The 18809-nt window shown below is 41.5% G+C and overlaps 2 protein-coding genes across 2 annotated transcripts in view; one reads left to right on the top strand and one right to left on the bottom strand.

Moving 5' to 3' along the window:
* The first annotated feature begins 8688 nt into the window (after nt 1-8688).
* Nucleotides 8689-13709, top strand: Prp5 (pre-mRNA processing factor 5). Its single transcript, XM_011299115.1, has 3 exons — nt 8689-8851; nt 9726-12354; nt 12652-13709. The coding sequence occupies exons 1-3, from the start codon at nt 8832-8834 to the stop codon at nt 13072-13074; spliced, it is 3072 nt and encodes a 1023-aa protein (XP_011297417.1). The 5' UTR covers nt 8689-8831; the 3' UTR covers nt 13075-13709.
* Reck (Reversion-inducing-cysteine-rich protein with kazal motifs) overlaps nt 13706-18809 on the bottom strand; it is a 12155-nt gene continuing 7051 nt past the window's right edge. The window contains exons 3-8 of the mRNA XM_011299116.1: nt 17192-17275; nt 17045-17081; nt 16456-16803; nt 15910-16342; nt 14340-15696; nt 13706-14115 (exon numbers count right to left, since the gene is read on the bottom strand). Of these exons, the coding sequence (XP_011297418.1) occupies nt 13732-14115; nt 14340-15696; nt 15910-16342; nt 16456-16803; nt 17045-17081; nt 17192-17275 (2643 nt within the window). The 3' untranslated portion in view covers nt 13706-13731. The remainder of the gene's footprint in view (nt 14116-14339; nt 15697-15909; nt 16343-16455; nt 16804-17044; nt 17082-17191; nt 17276-18809) is intronic.

Genomic DNA, 18809 nt, shown 5'->3' with positions numbered 1-18809 from the left:
ATGGGTCAGTAGTTGGAGATTCCCCTCTTCTTATCTCTCCTTTTTTTATTCATCTCTTCCTCAGGGTCCTCGAATAGCAGTCGAGCTCACTCACAAATCCTTTGGAGTTGGCTGGCTTCTTCGTTTGGCTCCCGCATGTGGCAGGATAGCCATGCGCAATAGCTTGCTTCCCCCCTCCCCCTTGCATTCCACATGGGGCCCTATCGTCCATCCTTCCCCACCACTTGGGGCCCCTGCGTACGGGGACCCCGCCTTCTTGGCCGGGGCCTCAGCATCCCTCTTCCGAGTACCTTTTTTTTTCGCTTACTCTCCCTGACTATGGGATTGTACAATTTCTTAGGGAGCTGGTCTGCTACATGTCGGATTTGGATACTGAAAATTGGTAGACTCGGTATCACGATGGGGTTCTACTACCCCCCGCCGAGGGGCGGTAGCTGGATATTGGTAGCCTTCAGGTACTTGTTGTCTAAGGATTGAGAAGCAACTAATCATTTCTGGTAAATTCTTTGCTGAGGGGTCGTAAGACCCCGAGTAATGGACTATTTGGATTAGTGCTGAAATAGGTGAAAAGTCAGAGAGACACAAGTAAGTGAAAGGGAGGATGGGGAATAAATTGACGAGGTGGCTCGTACATATTAGTGTATAACTGAAAATACGGGAGATGGAAAAAGAGAAAGGTATTCGTTTCGTCTCTCTGGGCCTGCATGGGGGACTTGAAAAGAGAAATACGTGTTTGTGCGGGGGCCGTGCTCCAACAGTTGGAGTTTGCCGCAAGGGTTCCCAGGGCACGTGGGAAATGCACAGTAGTCCACGTCCAAGCGCCCCCCTTCTAACCCCCCACCCGTTAACCGTGCCCCTCTGGGCCCCCCCTCCTCCTAGTGCTGCCCCCACTTCGATTATTTTGCGACAGGGTCGGCTCCAGCGCACACACACTTTGAGGTTACCTTCCTCACTCCCACCTTCAGCGGTTTCCTCAGCAGCATCACGGACCAAGAGATGAATTCAAAAGGGGGTTTTACCCGGAATAAGGAGGGGAAGTGAGAGACAACTCGTGAAACGACAGAGATAGATAATACTGAAGAGCGGAGGCGGAGGCCACGCCCATCGCCATCACGAAACGTGACGATTGGCTGACTGCATCATTCCTGAATATTGAAGTGGTGGGGAGGCAGCTGAATGTCGTTGATTTAGACTTGAGGATCGCCGGAAAGTGAGGAAGCAGTTTCCAGGAGGATGATGGACCTTTTGGTATCAATGGAGGTTAGCTCCAATCCACCTAACCCCCAAAAGAATAAATTCATGAATCAGTCGACTGTGAACCCCTGGGGTAATCACAATGATGGGTTCATTAAAAACTTGTGAACAAGTGATCCCGTATTATCTACAGGCTGAACATTCCAGCCACCTACCAGTCGCCATTTTCTTTATAATCCCGTCCAATCTTTACCCAAGAATCTTCTTCGGTGTGCGACTTACCCATGGATTATCGTATATCCACCCCCGCGTCGCTGCAGACGTGACCAAGAATCATCCCGGTAATGAACCTTCCTCTCTCGTCGTATGGGAATAATGGTATTGCCTCGGGCAGCTTCCGCCATTGCCAGAGAGGGGCTCCCATACCCTTGGATAATGTTTTATATATGTGAGACCAGTGATTTTTCGTCACGGCTCTTCGCTCCCCTCTCTCTTGATCACTCTTTTGTCTTTATTCAACATAACCTCACTTCGGGGTTCATTCTTGGCTTGTTTCTTAGGTTATAGCGGGTGTGGGATAAAAATGTGGTTTCCCTCCGTGCATCCAGGCCCCCCCTCACTGCCCCCTCCCACCCCTCCATGCGAGACGAGGGCACCGGCAATCCGATCGGCCAATTTATTCCGCGTGAGAAAGTCAGTTTGATTCTTCGGGAGAGGTTAGTTTTTTCTTTTTGCGTCTTCCACTTTTTCTGGAGTTTCTTTTGTTGGATTTTCTCAGGGTAAGAGGGAGGGGGGCACGACTTTGGTATGCAAATGGAGTTTCTAAAAGTGTAACGAAAGCTAATTCATGGTCTATTAACTCCTCCGAGTGCTTTTTGGAGGCATTTTATTTTTATAGTTCTGTTGTGAAAGGTATTTGGACTGCGTGTCATCGCCTCCCATTGTCGAGGGATGATTGCGTACACAAAGACCCACATGCCGGCATTATATCAAAAAGTGTCTTAGTCAATGGCTCTTGTAGGTACATAACCTCGTTCGGGTAATGAGGGACAATGATGTCTTGGATAAAGAGAGAGTATGTGAAACCGAAATCGAATGACGAGGGTCTCTTTTGTATTTTATCTTTGTTTGAGATTGTGGGTGACACATTCCACACGGTGAACACGGCGTTGATCTCAGAGATGCCGCCATGTTTACTGGGATGACGAAGAAGTGTGCGGAGGTTATGCGTAAAATGGGCCCCCGCCAGGAAACGGAAACCGCGGAAACGCGATGAATGGGTAAATAGTCACTAGGACCGGTTTTCAAGGAATATTACAATGGCAAATAATGAGACACGGACTATCAGTCAATCCCACTATTTCTCGTTTAAGGTGATTAAATATTGTCACTGCTGGAATTCTCCATATTTCTCATATTTCCCTTTCGTTATACGGCTTTCGGGTAAATAGATGATAACGAGAGGTGATTAAAGGAGGAAATTAGCGGCTAGTTGAGAGTTTCGGACACTTCCGGTCTTTGGACAGATTTTTATTTGTGGCCATTGAATTGATGACTCACACAGATTGTATAGTGAAAATCACTAAAATCATTAAAATCACTAAAATCTCCCGCATCATTACCACTCGTCCCTAATTACGCAACAATTTGTTCTTCAGTCATTCGATTCCCGATATCTAGTCGAAATATTAGTCGCGCGGGCGCATGCGCAATCCCTCGCTTTTTACAAGCGGTTGTTTACAAATACAAGGAGCACCAATAGATTTCTATCAAGAGATATCGAACGTTCGTGACACGTTATATGAATTGTAAAATAATTTTTCATGCTGATTTTTTTTTGGTTAAGTGACTCGTCAGTTTTTGTTTGACGACAGCATACAGGAAGTGTGGGCCCATCGATGGGAAAAGAGTTGAGAAAATTTTTGCAGAAGGGCCTTACGGAGGAGGTGGGCGGGTCCCCTGGGGACACATGGGGGACTCCCGAGACGATGATAATATCTGTCCCCCTCGTAGGGCGGCGAACATCAAAGACACAAAGTTACGTTTCCTCTCTTCTCTACCTCCTCCCACCGCCTCCCATACTGTCACACAGTTTACCTCCCCCTCTCTATCATTACATGGCTTTGAAATATTTTCTGTAATGGCTGCGCCGCGAAGATTTTGCAAACTAACCTTAAAAAAAAATTGTCATTTTTTTTAAACAATTATACCGATTTTTTTTATATGTTCATAATATTTTTATTGAGTGTGTTAGCTTGTTACGACTCTGATATGGAATAAAGAAGTTTGTGACTTTTTATGAATTTAATTTGCAAATAAATTTTTAATTCCCTCCTTTTTATGAGTTTATGATTTTCACCCCGACTTCGGAACTATTTGGGCCTTGTGAGGCCCCCGGGGCCCCAATATAGAGTGAGGACTCCAAGGAGTGGTGTACCCGGCTTAAACGATATTTTTGCGAGGCGTTTTATTTATTTTTTTTTTTGGTTTTTTGGGGGTCCAAATGCCGCACCTTTAGGGCCTCATGTGCAGAACCTTTTGCTCCGCCCGAAACACGAAGAAATTGCGGGACAAAGTTTATTGCGACCACCGACACACATGGGTTTGAGGGCGAGGGACTTTTCTCGGCGTGGGCCTTTTATTTCACACTGGAGCGAATTTTTTTTTCGGGAGTAAAACTCCAGTCTGTCCCATTTTTTGGGGGTTGTGCGCGATTTTCTCGTTTCGACCGGAAGACAGCGCTTTGCAGACGCGACGCGATCTATCAAGTTTTTATGATTATTTTTTCCGTTCAAATTTCAACCAATAGGATGACACTATTTGATCTAACTACTCAATATTCAACTGATAATTTTTTGATAATTTTTGGGACCTACAGATATGAAGGAAACAACTGTTGAATCCAGTTGTATTGATATGAAATTGATAAATAATAAAATAATAATGATAAAGATAATAAAACGAATTAAACAATAAAACAATAATAATAATAAATAAAGAATGAAATAATAATCATAAAAATAATCAAACAAATTAAATAATAAAATAATAATTTAAAAATCCAGTTATATTGATATGAAATTGATAAAAAATTATCTCCGGAATAAAAATCGATTTGAAAAATAAAGGATATTTCCCGCTTATAATTTTTTAACTTAAAAAACTTGACACGTTCACTCGCTTGCAACGAACCTATCAGAAAATATCCGATAATTTCGAAGCTCTCGTGGTATTGCAAGTGAAAGTAAAAATCAAAATTGATTTTAATTTTCTTGTGCCTCAGATTTTCGTCAACGAAAAATATAAACAATTAATATATCATTCAATTTTGGGATTAATCAGTCAGACAATGAATTCTCATATATATGAATACAAATTTCAAGTCCGAACTATTATATCTTTCCGGAATTTCGATCAGAAAAACTGTAATTTCTTAAATTATCTTGAGAAAATTAATGATTCTGTCGAAGACATTCACGAGAGACAACAGAATACCTGAAAAATCTGAATTGAATGCCGGAGTAATTGATCATCATGACGCGAGTAAATTTAATTACCAGAAATAAATTTAATTACAGATTTTTCTTCGAATCCTGAAGTAAATAATTCCTAGGTAGCCGCAAGGTGAAGTGGAGTTACTCATTCACGAAGTGTTTTGTTGCTCTAGGGCGAGTAAAATAGAGCGGGCCCCAAGAAGCGCAAGGCCCAACACGTCATTCATCAGAGCAACTCCCACGGGCCCATTCAAGAATTAAATCCCCCGCGTTTATCTACATCTCTTACCCGAAGAAAATGATGTTGGACATTTTTTAAATAAAAAATCGTCATCGAAAATGCGTAAATAGTCGGTGGATTACGGTAATACCATTCAATTTACGCATTACGCATTTCTTGGTAACAAAAGCGTACAATTAGTCTGACTTGTACTTGAAGATTTTCCGAGAATTGCGATAAAAATAATTGTCAACTCCTCGTGACAAGGGACCGTCCGCTTGTAAAGACAAAAGCCTATTGTACACACAATGGAGAATAGTGAAAAAAGAAAATGGGAAGGCCATTTGCAATGGCGGATAATTACCCTGACATTATTGACATCTAAAATTCCGTCTTCATCGAGGAAAAAAATTGGATGAAAATAGTATTTCACGGACGAATACAATATGTTACAATATGTTACAATATCCTACAATATCCTACAACATCCTAAATCATTCGCAAGGAATTATGATTTACCTGGAGATACGGAAGAGTGACACACCAGTGTTGACACGAGGATTCCACTGTTAGGCCGAAAATATTTTCACAAAGAGCAGCCGATGCCGACACTTGGCTTTATCATACCCAACATTCAAACACATAGAGAAATCCCAAATAATGTATACACTAAACACGAAATAACCGAGATAAAGCTCTCTGTGTGTGTGCAAACTGTCCAAGTGATGCGGACTAGAATAATTTTTCGTTGACTTTTTTTTTTCACTCGGGAATTGAGTTTGAGTTGTTAAAGTCTTTAAGTGGCGCATGTGTACCGAGAGATGAGAATTCACGTCATAAAGTTTCACAATGCCGACACTTTTGACTTGCATTGAATATCACCCCGATAAAACGTAAATTCTTTCATAATCCAGTGGAATTGAGAGAAAAATGGTATTTCCTTGTCACCTCAAAATTTTTACTTCTCATTTTGCATTTTTATCTCTGATTAAAGCGAATAGTTGTCATGAAAAAATTGTTATCGGTAAAAATTAGACTCAGATTGATTTCACGTGTTGAATGCTTGGAGAATAATAATAAGTAAATAAATAAAAATATCTTGGAGAGATTTTTGATGGGCAATCGATGACAATTGTAACAAGACCATTAATTCCAAAAATATCCTGGAAATATATTTCACACCTTGTGCCCCATAAAATGTCCCTTAAAAAAATATCTACTTCATTTTTTGTCGTTTATCGAAAAAATTAGCATTAACAAGGATCTTAGGTGGCCCCAGCCATTGAGAAAAGGTAGGTGGCTGCAGTTTTTACGAGGGAACCGGGTGGTAAGATAGTGGCTACTTCTTTATCGGTATAAACCTCGATTCCTTTCGAGCCACGCTGCCTTTTTTTAGACCTAATCGATGAGACAAAGAGGGAAAATACTGTAATCCATTGGGGAGCCATTTAAGTTTTGCCCGCGCACGGAGGTCCGTTTCCTATAATGTTCAACGGTCTTAAGACAGCAAAATAAAAGGAGGGGGCACATGGGTGAGTGCGTGGGCGAGGAAACGATATGAGGACTTTAAAATCTTTACCCATTCAAATCCCCCCTGGCCCCTTTCGCCTTTGGTGGAATGTAAATTCAGTATTATCATCTTTCACTCGAGTCCGGGCGGTCATTTCATCATTCATTGATAATGATTTTTTTTTTTATTTTTGGGGAGAGGGGAGATGACCAAACTTGATCATTTAGAGGAAGCTACATGCCCAAAGATTTTGGAGTTACATCATTTATTTATATTGGAGGAGAAATCCAGCAAGAATTAGACCTCCAGGTGTAATGTGGAGTATTAGTGACATCCTGTCAGTCATTTCATTTTTCTTTCCTTTTTTAATGATAATGATTTTTGAAAATGTGAGGATGCTGGGGAGATGGGCAGACTTGATCATTTAAAGGAAGCCGCACACAGAAGAAATCATGGATTTTAATCAATACCATTTGTTTATTTAGTGATCATTCGTTGATGGAAGAATTCATTACGAATTAGGTCAGGTGGTGGAATTGACGAATTGAGATTTAATTCATGGTCATTATCCTTCACTCAAATCCTGCTGTTTCATCACCCAATGATGATGATTTTGAAAATTTTTATCGGGGTCGGAGAGATGGGCAAACTTGATCATTTAAAGGAAATAACACCCTGAAAAATCGATGGGCGGAACAAAAATGTAAGAACAATCCGAAATTATAATCCAACAAATATTGCAGAAACACAATTTCGATCAAAATAAAAATATATATATGAAACTTTATTCTAATTTGAAATAAATAAATGCTTCATCTCACAAAAATTCACCGAATTGATAATAAATTTCTGAGAACTGGAAAAATTCCAAATTCTTTATTTCATTCAAAAATTCATTCTTCTGACTAAATATTTAATTAAAAAAAAAACATTTTCTTATGAATTTATGATTCAGAGACAGTTTTTTTAGTAATTTTTTGCTACAATTGAAGCAAAAAAGTAAGAATGATCTTCACAAAGGATTCACGAAACTTTTTGCGTTCATATTGACCCAATGATAATCAAGTTCAAATCGACTGAGGAATTATGTGTCAATGACGTCACGTGAATTACCATAACGACTTCTTCTGTCAACTGAATAAACGAGAGAAAATTTGTACAGCATGGAGCCAGTGAACTGGCAGTTTTGCTTTGTCACGGTGCATAAATCATTGCACTAATACATGCTGATCATTTCTGGTTTGGTTGTTGGAGAAAACGGGGGGTGGGTGATCAATTGGTACATGCTATTATGAGATATGTCTCTACACAAATGTCAGAACGATTAATGCCTCTCGTAGGTCATTCAAAACAGTCACCAGATAACTACTTCGATTGAATTGACACGCAGCGGGTGAGATTGTCAATTTTATCTTTGGATTCAGTCATTTTTTTTTCCCGCTATTTTCCCGTCGGTATTTTAAATCAGTAACAATTGCTCTTAGAGAATTAACCAAATTTAACTTTTCCTAACTGCAAATTGTTTATAGCACATGTCATTACGTGTTATTTTAAAAAACCATTCGAAAATATCGAATTTACCGTAAATTCAATGAATTTTCAGTGAAAGAACCGAAAATTTCACTCAACACCTCAATGAGAGCTGCACCATTGACTTTAATAATAATTAGAGCAAGATAATTTCTTGGCACTCAACCGAATCTTGTTACAATCAAATAAATTTATTCAATAAATCTACCCATTGTAAAATCGTCTCGTTTTACCACACAATAAAAAAAATTTTCGCTTGTAATTCATAAAGTCTGAAATTAAAACATTAAAATAAACTTTCCTCAATTTTTATCGATTATAATTCCCGTAAAACAATCAGTACTCCGGGTAAATAATAGACGCCAATTGCATGTATTTTGTGGCTTCATATAAAAAATATGAATTATATAAAAAATAATGAACTAGTAAAACTGAAAAATTTTGAAAAACCGCGAAAGCTTTTTTCATTTTTCAATTTATTGGACCATTTGACTTGCCTAGAGGCCATCTGCCAGATTTTTAAAGAAATGAAATAGTTTGTAACGTTCGTTGATAAGTTACCGAAGGGTTTCTACTGGATCATCAACGGATATTAATTACCATCAATCGATAATAGCGCCACTGATTCATTCTCAATTCTTACGTGCCAAAATGTACCGTCCAACTGACGAATGTGTAATTCCAAATAAATACGTAAAGCAGCGCAAAGTTTTACTAGATTCGTCAGTTAGACTGTGCGAGTAAAATATATTGCGTTCCGTCGCGTCCACTGCGTTTTGTTAATAATTGTTTATTGTGTCTTGCAGTGGAAATTGGAGAATCGGAGTTACTCGAGGAATTGTAGGACAATTGTTTTTCTACTGATTATTGGAAAGTGATAAAAATGGTGCGGAGTGGAGACAAGTAAGTGTTGGAGTTGATTTTCCAAATTTTTAGGTTAAATCCACGTAAATGTAACGAATACTTTTTCCCTTGATTTTCTAAATAACAATCGATGCAGCATAAATGACACCTTTCAATAGAAAAAAAAAAGTTATCCAGTTTGAGTTGGTGATAAGTTCTAAAAAAATGTTTAACTACTTTTTTTAAATAAAGAATTTGATCTCGATGTTTCCAAAAGAATTGTGAATTTGGAGATAAGAAAAATGTAGATGTTTGGATTCTAATAAATTAATTTTCTTTCGTTAATTCTTGTAATCAAAGTTTCAGTTCTTCAATTAAATAATTCTAGTTAATAACAATTCAATAAGTTGTCACATAACTATTTATTAATGTCTTGAAAAAATTAGTTGTACAAATGAATCGAAATTTTCATCAGAAAATATGAAATTTGAAGTCAATAATAAACATTACATTTTGTAATAAATGTTCGCCCCATTTTTTAGGGCTGAGTCCCACAAATTTGATCGCATTAAAATTACACTGGAATTTAAAAAAATATTTCCATGAATGGATAAAAGATTTCGCTTTTCTATTTAAATTATCTGAAAATGAAAAGCATTGATCGGTGTATAAATTATAGAACATCATTTGCATCGTATTAATTAATTTATAGCATTTAATTATATAATTTAAACTATGAACTTAATTCCCTCCGAAAACGTTACGATAAAAAATTTTCCTGTAATTTTTATTCATCTCCAGAAAATTTGAGATAAAATCAAGTTTTAAAAATAATAGAAAACTCCATTTTTTCGGTATCAAGAATAAATAAATTATTGTTTTCATGTTAAAGTATAAACTATTAAAAAATGCTAATGAGTCCTCGAAATTTCAGAGAAAGACATCACAGAAGGCGTTCAAGGTCTCGTTCTCGTTCACGTTCACCATCGCCGGAGAAAAAACGAAAACGATCGCGAAGTAGAGATCGTGATCGCGAACGTGAAAAATCGACTCGTCACCGAGATCGACGGAGTCGTTCCAGGGATCGAGAAACGCGGAGAGATCGATCAGAGCGAGATCGAGATCGAGATCGGAAACGAGGTGACAGTAAAGAAAAACGCGTAGAATCCTCGAAATCCTCCCGAGGAAAAGACCGGAAACGTTCTCGATCGCGTGATAAAAAAGACAAAGAGAAAGTTGATAACGAGGACTTGCCATTCGACCACACAAAACTCGATAAAGAGGAGGAGCAAAAACGCCTAGAGCTGGAAATGCAAAAGCGACGAGAGAGAATCGAGAGATGGCGTGCAGAGCGCAAGAAGAATGAGCTAGAGGCGACGAAAAAAGATGGGAAGTCCTCGATTCTCGCTAATCTCCAACTACCGATGAAGAAGTGGTCGCTGGAAGACGACAGCGACGAAGAGACACCACTTCCGGTCCCTCCGAAGGACCCGAAGGACGAGGACGAAGCTAAAGAGGAAGAAGAAGTAACGGAAATGGGAAAACCCGAAGAGGACGAGATCGATCCACTGGACGCTTTCATGGCTGAGGTGCAAGAAGAGGTCCGCAAGGTCAATAAATTCGAGAAAGGTAAGTCAAATACCAACGGCGCTGCCGGCAATTCCCAGAGTGGTGGTGTAGTATTTGTAACTGGCGTTGCCAAGAAGAAGGTCCAGAAGCAAAAGGGCGAGTTGATTGAGCAGAATCAAGACGGTCTGGAGTATTCCAGCGAGGAAGAGGGGGAGAACCTCCACGAGACAGCTGCGGGAATCGCGAACAAACAGAAACGGGAACTTGCTAAAGTAGATCACGCGACAACCGAATACGCCCCCTTCCGGAAATCCTTTTACGTTGAAGTTCCGGAGATCGCGAGAATGACACCAGAAGAGGTTGAGGCGTACAAAGAGGAACTCGAGGGGATCAGGGTTAAGGGCAAGGGCTGCCCCAAGCCGATAAAGTCCTGGGCGCAATGCGGCGTGACGAAGAAAGAGCTCGAGGTCCTTAAAAAATTGGGATACGAAAAACCAACGCCGATACAGTGTCAAGCGATATCCGCGATAATGTCCGGTCGGGATTTGATTGGAATCGCAAAGACAGGTAGTGGAAAGACACTCGCCTTTCTGTTGCCGATGTTCAGGCATATTTTGGATCAGCCACCGTTGGCCGATGGCGACGGTCCTATTGCCCTCATTATGACACCCACTAGAGAACTTTGCATGCAGATCGGCAGGGACTCAAAGAAGTTTACAAAGTCTCTAGGATTGAGTCACGTCTGTGTGTACGGAGGCACCGGAATTTCCGAACAAATCGCAGAACTCAAACGCGGCGCTGAAATCATCGTCTGCACACCCGGTAGGATGATTGATATGCTTGCAGCCAATTCGGGAAGAGTCACCAATTTACGTAGAGTCACTTACGTAGTTCTTGATGAAGCTGATCGAATGTTTGACATGGGATTTGAGCCCCAGGTGATGAGGATCATGGAGAATGTTCGACCGGATAGACAGACTGTTCTGTTCTCGGCGACGTTTCCTCGACAGATGGAGGCACTGGCTCGGAGAATTCTCACGAGACCGGTTGAGGTTCAGGTTGGAGGGAGATCGGTTGTGTGCAAGGATGTGGAGCAGCATGTGGTGGTTCTGGAGGAGGACCAGAAGTTCTACAAGCTGTTGGAGATTCTGGGGCATTACCAGGACAAGGGCTCGACCATTATCTTTGTTGACAAGCAGGAAAACGCAGATACGTTGCTGAAGGATTTGATGAAGGCATCCTACTCCTGCATGTCGCTCCATGGGGGGATTGACCAGTGCGACAGAGACTCGACGATGATCGATTTCAAGGCAGGCCGGACGAAGATTCTGGTGGCTACGTCGGTCGCTGCCAGGGGTTTGGACGTCAAGCAGCTCGTGCTTGTCATTAATTATGATTGTCCGAATCATTACGAGGATTATGTGCATCGCTGCGGAAGAACGGGACGGGCTGGGAACAAGGGGTACGCTTACACCTTCATCACGACGGAACAGGAACGTTACGCAGGAGAAATCGTCAGGGCTTATGAACTCGCTGGGGTGCCTGTTCCGGAACCTCTGAGGATTCTCTGGGACAGGTACAGAGCCAAACAAGCCGCTGAGGGAAAGAAACTACACACCGGTGGAGGATTCAGTGGAAAGGGCTTCAAGTTCGATGAATCTGAGGCAGCACTTGCGAATGAGAAAAAGAAGTTTCAAAAGGCTGCGTTGGGACTCCAGGATTCCGATGATGAGGATATTGAGAATGATATTGACCAGCAGATTGAGAGTATGCTGGCGCCCAAGAGAACTGTCAGAGAGATCGCTAGACCTTCTACCAATAGTGTCAGTGTTCCTGGACAACCGGTGAGCAGTGCCACTGATAAGTTGGAGTTGGCGAGAAGGCTTGCGTCCAAGATTAATATTGCCAAGAATCTGGGGGCTGAGGCCAAGGGCGCAACGCAACAAGCTGCTGAGGCTATACTTAAGGGCGCAGGACCTACCAATTTAATTACTGTGAGTATTTTTGAGATTCAATTTAAAGACTCCATCGAATTTTCGGTAACATGTCTAGCATTCTGAAAGTTGCGAGTTCGATTCCCCGTTGAATCGAATTTTTCAACAGGGATCGGTGAGAGAGGTTGTTAATAGAGCAACCGCCTGTACCGACATGGTTTTTCCTGTGATTTTCCATGTGACTTGAACCACAAACCACAGGAGAAAACATTGAGAATCCGCAAAAATATTTGAACCTGATACCGAATTTCCCAGGCTACATATCAATGATTTTGTTAATAAATTTTGAATTTTCAGGCGAAAACCGTGGCGGAACAACTGGCAGCCAAACTCAACACAAAATTAAACTATCAACCTAGGGAAGAGGACTTGATCGAGGGTGAGGGTGAGCCTGGTGAGCAAACCTTCAGAAAATACGAGGAGGAATTGGAGATCAATGATTTCCCACAACAAGCAAGGTGGAGAGTAACGAGTAAAGAGGCTTTAGCACAAATTTCTGAATACTCAGAGGCCGGCCTGACAGTCAGAGGTACTTATATTGCCACAGGCAAAGCTCCACCTGAAGGTGAACGAAAATTATACCTCGCCATCGAATCAACAAGCGAATTAGCTGTCAGTAAAGCCAAAGCCGAGGTATCAAGGCTAATCAAAGAGGAACTCATTAAATTACAGTCCTCTGGGGCACACACAGGCTCTCGGGGTCGTTACAAAGTTCTGTAAAATAAATTTTTACATGTGCAGTAAAGCAATGACTAAATATTTCTTTGGACAAGACTTCAATTGATATCGTATAAAATATATTGATCTACAGCTAATCGTAAATATTTTCTCATATAAACACTTAAATTATTTATATGTACATTACACGGATGAGCATGTGGACATTTGATTTTTATTGGCTCTTCGATCATTGTAAAAAGAAGATAAATTAGTTCGTTACGTCTTTGGCAAATTATTGATAACTATCAAGAAAGTAACTAATTTTTAATAAAAACTTGATCAATGATTGAGTCATTGTTTCTTTAAGTAAGGCACTAGAGGAATCACAGTCTTAAGAGCGTGAATGTCCCAAAACGATGGAATTATTCATAGTTTTGGGACAAACGAGATGATTACACATTTACAAAGAAAACAATTCTTGTTTGAAGGTAAAATTTCTTATTCGAGAGAACCCCCTTTGATATTATACAAAAACTTTTGATAAAAACGGGACTCACGCCATTTTGGGCTTAGTGCGGAGTTCAAGATTTTGACTACCAAAGTAGCTTCTTAGTAATTCTATTATTCGGACGAAAAAGTTTTGAAATTAAGAATTTTTCAGATTTATCGGGAAACAAGAGATTTGTCCCTCGAAACAAGAATTATTTTTTCTTTGTGTTACGTAATAATTCCGACGATTAAGAATGGCAAAAGAAGAAGAAGCGTCAGTGTCCGCCATGTTGACGCTGATGACGGCTTTTCGTCAATCATTTCTCCGCCTGTTAGGGAGCCCAAAGGCACTTCCGTCATTGCTTTTGGACTCTTCTCTGCGATTCTAGTGACTATTTTCTCTAACTCAGCGAGACACGCGCGATGCTCGAGCAGCGATGGAGATTTGGAGGTTGGTTGGATGATGATGAAGACGTCGCCCTCTGGTGTCATTCCTCCACGAAGAACGCATTGGGATATTTGGATTTGACGACCTAGGGCTGTTAGGAGGGACTCTAAAGTCACGGCGTCTTTGTCTCTTTCTTCGTCCATCATGTAGTATATTCGATCCACCTGAAACAGAAAGAATTTGATTTTTGATTTTCTAGGATTATCTGAAGACCATTGATGATTTCCGACTCGACAACTGATGTGCGATATTTGGAGAAGGAAAGGGCCTTTTTTTCAAAATTGACGTTTTCCATCAATCAGAGATTGATAGGCCCTAGGCCTATCCTGATCTTCGATTACATACCAAGTCCGGAAACATTTGTTCATTAAAATAAGACAATTCTTACCTGCTTCCTAGAATAAAACAATCTGGCAGCAGCTCCGCATACTCTGCAGCATGCGCCAGGTGGAATAACCCCAGGACAGCCTTCAGGAATATCCGGACACTTGACGGCTTCCCCACAGCCCTCCCCAGCCCGCCCAACCGCCATACAAGGCCCAAAATAATCCATAATAGTATTCTCGGCCCACGCCGCGCACTCATTAGCATAAACCTCGCCATTGATCCCACACACTGGGCCCCTCAGGCTGCAGTCCCTCAAACAAGGCCCCCAGTAGCCGATAGCCCCTCCACTCTTCACCAAATCACAAACTGACTTGTGCTCTCGATGATCCTTATCGCAAACCGGCCGTTCCACTGATCCCTTCCTCCTGACCTCACAGTTGGATGAGACACACTCATACTGTTTGCACGGTTTGTAAATTGGGGCCAGACAGACCCTAGCCCTTCTCACACACTTTTCCCCACTGCCACAGGGATTCCCCGCACAGGGATCCCTAAATGAACAGCTACCGAACTCAAAGTCATCGTCCTCGAGGCCCCGACACTTAGCGATACATGCGGAGGCTAGAGTCACGCCGGATCGTCCGCAGACCGGTACGTAATGGGCTGGACACTCGCAGGGGAGTGATGGAAGACGTTGGTCCCCGCAGGGTCGTCTAGAACACGTTATCTCACCCTCGAAGCAGAGACAGGGCTTGCAGTCCAGGTAGAATTTCGTTCTGTGAGGGATGTATCGATTTTGAATGAAGCAGGAGTTGACGGGAAAGCAATTGAGATTGCGACATTTTTCGACACCATTTTGCGTGCACTGGCAGATTCTCAGGCAGCCGATCTGGTCTTCCCTCGGGATCTGTACCCACGTGTTCTGGGGTACGTGGAGATGTGACATCTCACCGAGAACACAACCTGGAAGGCACTCGTAGGCCGTCGAGTTGTCCGACATATTGTGTTGCGGAATGCACACTTCGGATTTTCCGCATGGCGAATCTCGACAGGGATTTGTGATCCGTCCCTTCTCAGGGAGAATGGGGCTGATGAAGGGTTTCAGGGAGATGCAGGGCATTTCGGGACGAGGAGGAGACAGGTGGGAGCAGAGGGAAATTGCGGATTGGGTGCCGGGTGTCAGGGACCAGTCCACGCAGTTCGTCAGAAGGTCGATGCAGTCGTTTCTACAGAGACGCGTTTCGTGAACTTGAGGCTCACACGGGCGAAGCTGAAGGAAGCAGACGGCTGCTTTGAGGGACTCGGCCGGGCAGGATGGGTCGACGCGGACAGGGACACCCAGGCCTCGAATTACGGCGCCGCGAGCCCAACGGTCCACTTCCTGTTTGGCCGTTATATCCGATTCCGCAGAGCAGGTTCTACAAATTACAAAATTATCATTCGGCAGGGCTCGAGAAATATCGGGACAGTTCGTGCAGCCTCCGCAGTCATTTTGTGTATCGCTTGTAGATTCCAAAATGGCGGTAGACTCGGGACTTGTTAAAATCGACATCACCAGTTTTAGACGTCATAATTCGATATATTGAATTTTACAATAAGATTTTTCAATCACAGATTCACGGATGACATACCTGAATAAAGTTGTCGGTCTGTTGTTGAAATTTGAGCAGTAGGATAGGCCAGTGCACCCCAGCTCGCAGGGTTCATCGGCATCCTCCAGACACCTTCTGAGCTCTCCTTCAGCACTCGCAGGAAGACACTCGGACTCCAGTTGAATCGACGCCGCTTCCCAGTCTGCCCGAAATGCCCGCCAACAAAGACTTTGACAGGTGGCGCTGGCAGCACGAGAACAACAGCCCAATTTACCGATGTCCAGGGGTAGCCTCGATGGTTTGATTGGAGATGCTTGGAGGAAGCAACTCCAGAAGGGCGAGTGCGGCTGGACTGGTGGACATTTTTCCTCCAGGGTGTCCAAAATATCTTTAATAGTCACTGCTGTCAGAAGGACGTGACGGCAGGCATCCAGACAGGGGGCGTTAGGTGCCTCGTGACAACACTGCAAATCTGAAATGAGATCAGGTAAAATATCCAGAAAGTCGATCCTACACGTGGGGAAGGATGATCTGCTTTCTAAAGCTGAAACAACAATTTCCCCCACTTCGGGAATCGGTTATTACATTGTTTTGGATTCTCTGCGTTTGGGGCGTCTGCCACATTCTTCAAGCACTTGGGCACCTGGTGGAAGCAGCCTTTGCTGCTGTATACCTTCAGGCTGGACGGCTTCTTCGGATTGTCGAACAATTCACGACAGACTGCTCGGCAGGTGGCGTTGGAGACGTTGCTGCAGCATTTCTCACCGTCTTCCCGTCGTTCTAGGCAGGTGTAAAATTCAGGCTCGTCACTTGGACGACATGAGCCTCTCAGGGACTCTCTGCTACCCGCGAGGGCGCAGGTCGACTGACAAATTGGGTATTGAGCTAGCTGACAGCACTGACGACCTGACCAATCCTCATTTTTTCTCGCTTCTGAAAAATCGAGATAGAGGTTATAAACATTAAATCAATATTTTAAATTGATTGCCAATTCATATCCAACAATTAATATCGTTTGCCAGATAATCAAGATAAGTTTTCAATTCTAAATGTATTGATTTCATCAAAAAAAGGTATGTATGACTGAAATTACATGAATTACATATTATTATTATTATTATTATTATTATTATTATTATTATAATATTGTAGAAAAAATGGATTCTCAACTTACCATCGAGGGTAGAATTGACGCACGTCCAAAATTGCGTCTGAAACATGAGGTGATGATGAAAAAAGAGAAACCATTGTCGGGAAAATTCAAAGGGGGCGATCAATTTTCAAAGTGATGGGTTTTTCGAATAAAAAAAAAATATCTCACCAATTCCATTGAACAGAACTCTTGCAATTGTCGAGAGGAATTCTCTCGGGCAATTGGATCGGCTCCCAGGGCCACAAGAGAAATCTGAAGAAGAAAAATTGAATAAAAATAGAGTCTTGAGTGAAAAAAATGATTTTGGCATTTTTGAAGGATTGGCTTGGTCATGCACCCCAGGGTTGAAGCAATATCCTGTTCAACCTCTGAATATCAATCGTAAAGAAATCACCTGGGGAGTGGAGAGTAAAGACGACGTACATTTTATTCTCTCACTTGATATTCGATGGACGTATGGGTATCTTGTTAGTATGTCTCACGTGGGTTTTTACAAGAGGTTTAGCATCTTTATTCTGGGCTTCTTCGGCATACAATGACGATGGGGGGAAATCGGAGGTCATGACTTAGTCACGCATTGGAGTTGAGTCGTTTATCTTCGGGGATCATCTTCGAGAATCGTGGAAATCGGATCGGGCAAGTTTGCTGGGACTTACTAATCTCTTCTAAATCAGTTCATAAATCAGTTCAATATATTTCTATGAATTTTAACTTGATATTTTAACACCGAGTGTACAGAGAGAAATATTCAATAATAATTACGTGTATTTTCCGTAATTCTGGAGCGAAATGTGGTTGTCGGAAATTTTACGGACTGTCACGTAATTTTTATCTAGAGTCACGGAATTTTTCTGAGGTGTTCCGTAATTTTTATCTGAATTATCAGTAAAAAATTACGATACAATCACTTAAATTTTTTGAATCGACTCCGTAATCGGTAAGTGAACGGAAAGTTCCGTAATTTTTACTAAATATTTCTCTCCGTGTACATTTGTTTGAATACATTTTATCTTATGTGGAACCTGAAGAGTAATACTGTGTACAACTTAATAGAGCGAAATTTTGTGAACAAATTTGATGTGCAAGTTTAAAAATCAAATGTGCCTATTTTATTTAATTGTTACATCTGCGCACAAACCTTCAATTATTTATAACTTTTATGGACATCACCCATATCTTGTCTTTCAGAATATTTAGTTTTCTTCTTTGACTTTAGTTTAAGGAGACTCTAATGAAGTTTAATGAAAATTTTCGCATCAATTTGGAAGCAATCCTATATTTAGAAGAATTCGATTTTGTCATGTGAATTTTGTGATGACGTGTATCGAGGTTTTGAAATATCATTTGTGGTCATGAAGTTCCTGAAAACAGAGGGGAGACCCTGAAGAATCCTAAACGCCTATTTTCATCACTGCGATATTCTTGGAGGCATGCCATGCCGATTTTTTGCTCGTACCGCAGTGTTTGCATTTGCTCGGGTGTTGAAAGTTCTAAAAACTCAATTCTCCATTTTGATTGAGGGTTTTTAATACTCCAAATGTAGGAGAGTATATATATTGCCGATTATTTAATTAAGGCTCGGGTGGATTATCTAGAAAAGATCATTTACTCCGAAATTCGGATTCCTAATTACTTTGGCAATTAATCGTTTTTTTTTTCAATAATTGTTAGCTAGCGTTCTAGCGGTTGTCAACAACTAGGCCGCTAGCTAACAATTATCGGAAAAAACGATTAATTGACGGAGTAATTAGAAGTCCCAATTTTGGAGTAAATTATCTTTTCCACA

The sequence above is a fragment of the Fopius arisanus genome, unplaced genomic scaffold (assembly GCF_000806365.1).
Source record: "Fopius arisanus strain USDA-PBARC FA_bdor unplaced genomic scaffold, ASM80636v1 scaffold00013, whole genome shotgun sequence".
Taxonomy (NCBI): domain Eukaryota; kingdom Metazoa; phylum Arthropoda; class Insecta; order Hymenoptera; family Braconidae; genus Fopius; species Fopius arisanus.
This window is presented reverse-complemented; position numbering and strand designations above follow the sequence as displayed.

What these genes read in the sequence shown, in the direction of transcription:
- Prp5 (XM_011299115.1), top strand. Translation starts at nt 8,832, where the DNA reads ATGGTGCGGAGTGGAGACAA. An exon ending in ATGGTGCGGAGTGGAGACAA is followed by an intron (nt 8,852 to 9,725) that starts GTAAGTGTTGGA and finishes TCGAAATTTCAG; the next exon opens with AGAAAGACATCACAGAAGGC. An exon ending in GACCTACCAATTTAATTACT is followed by an intron (nt 12,355 to 12,651) that starts GTGAGTATTTTT and finishes TTGAATTTTCAG; the next exon opens with GCGAAAACCGTGGCGGAACA.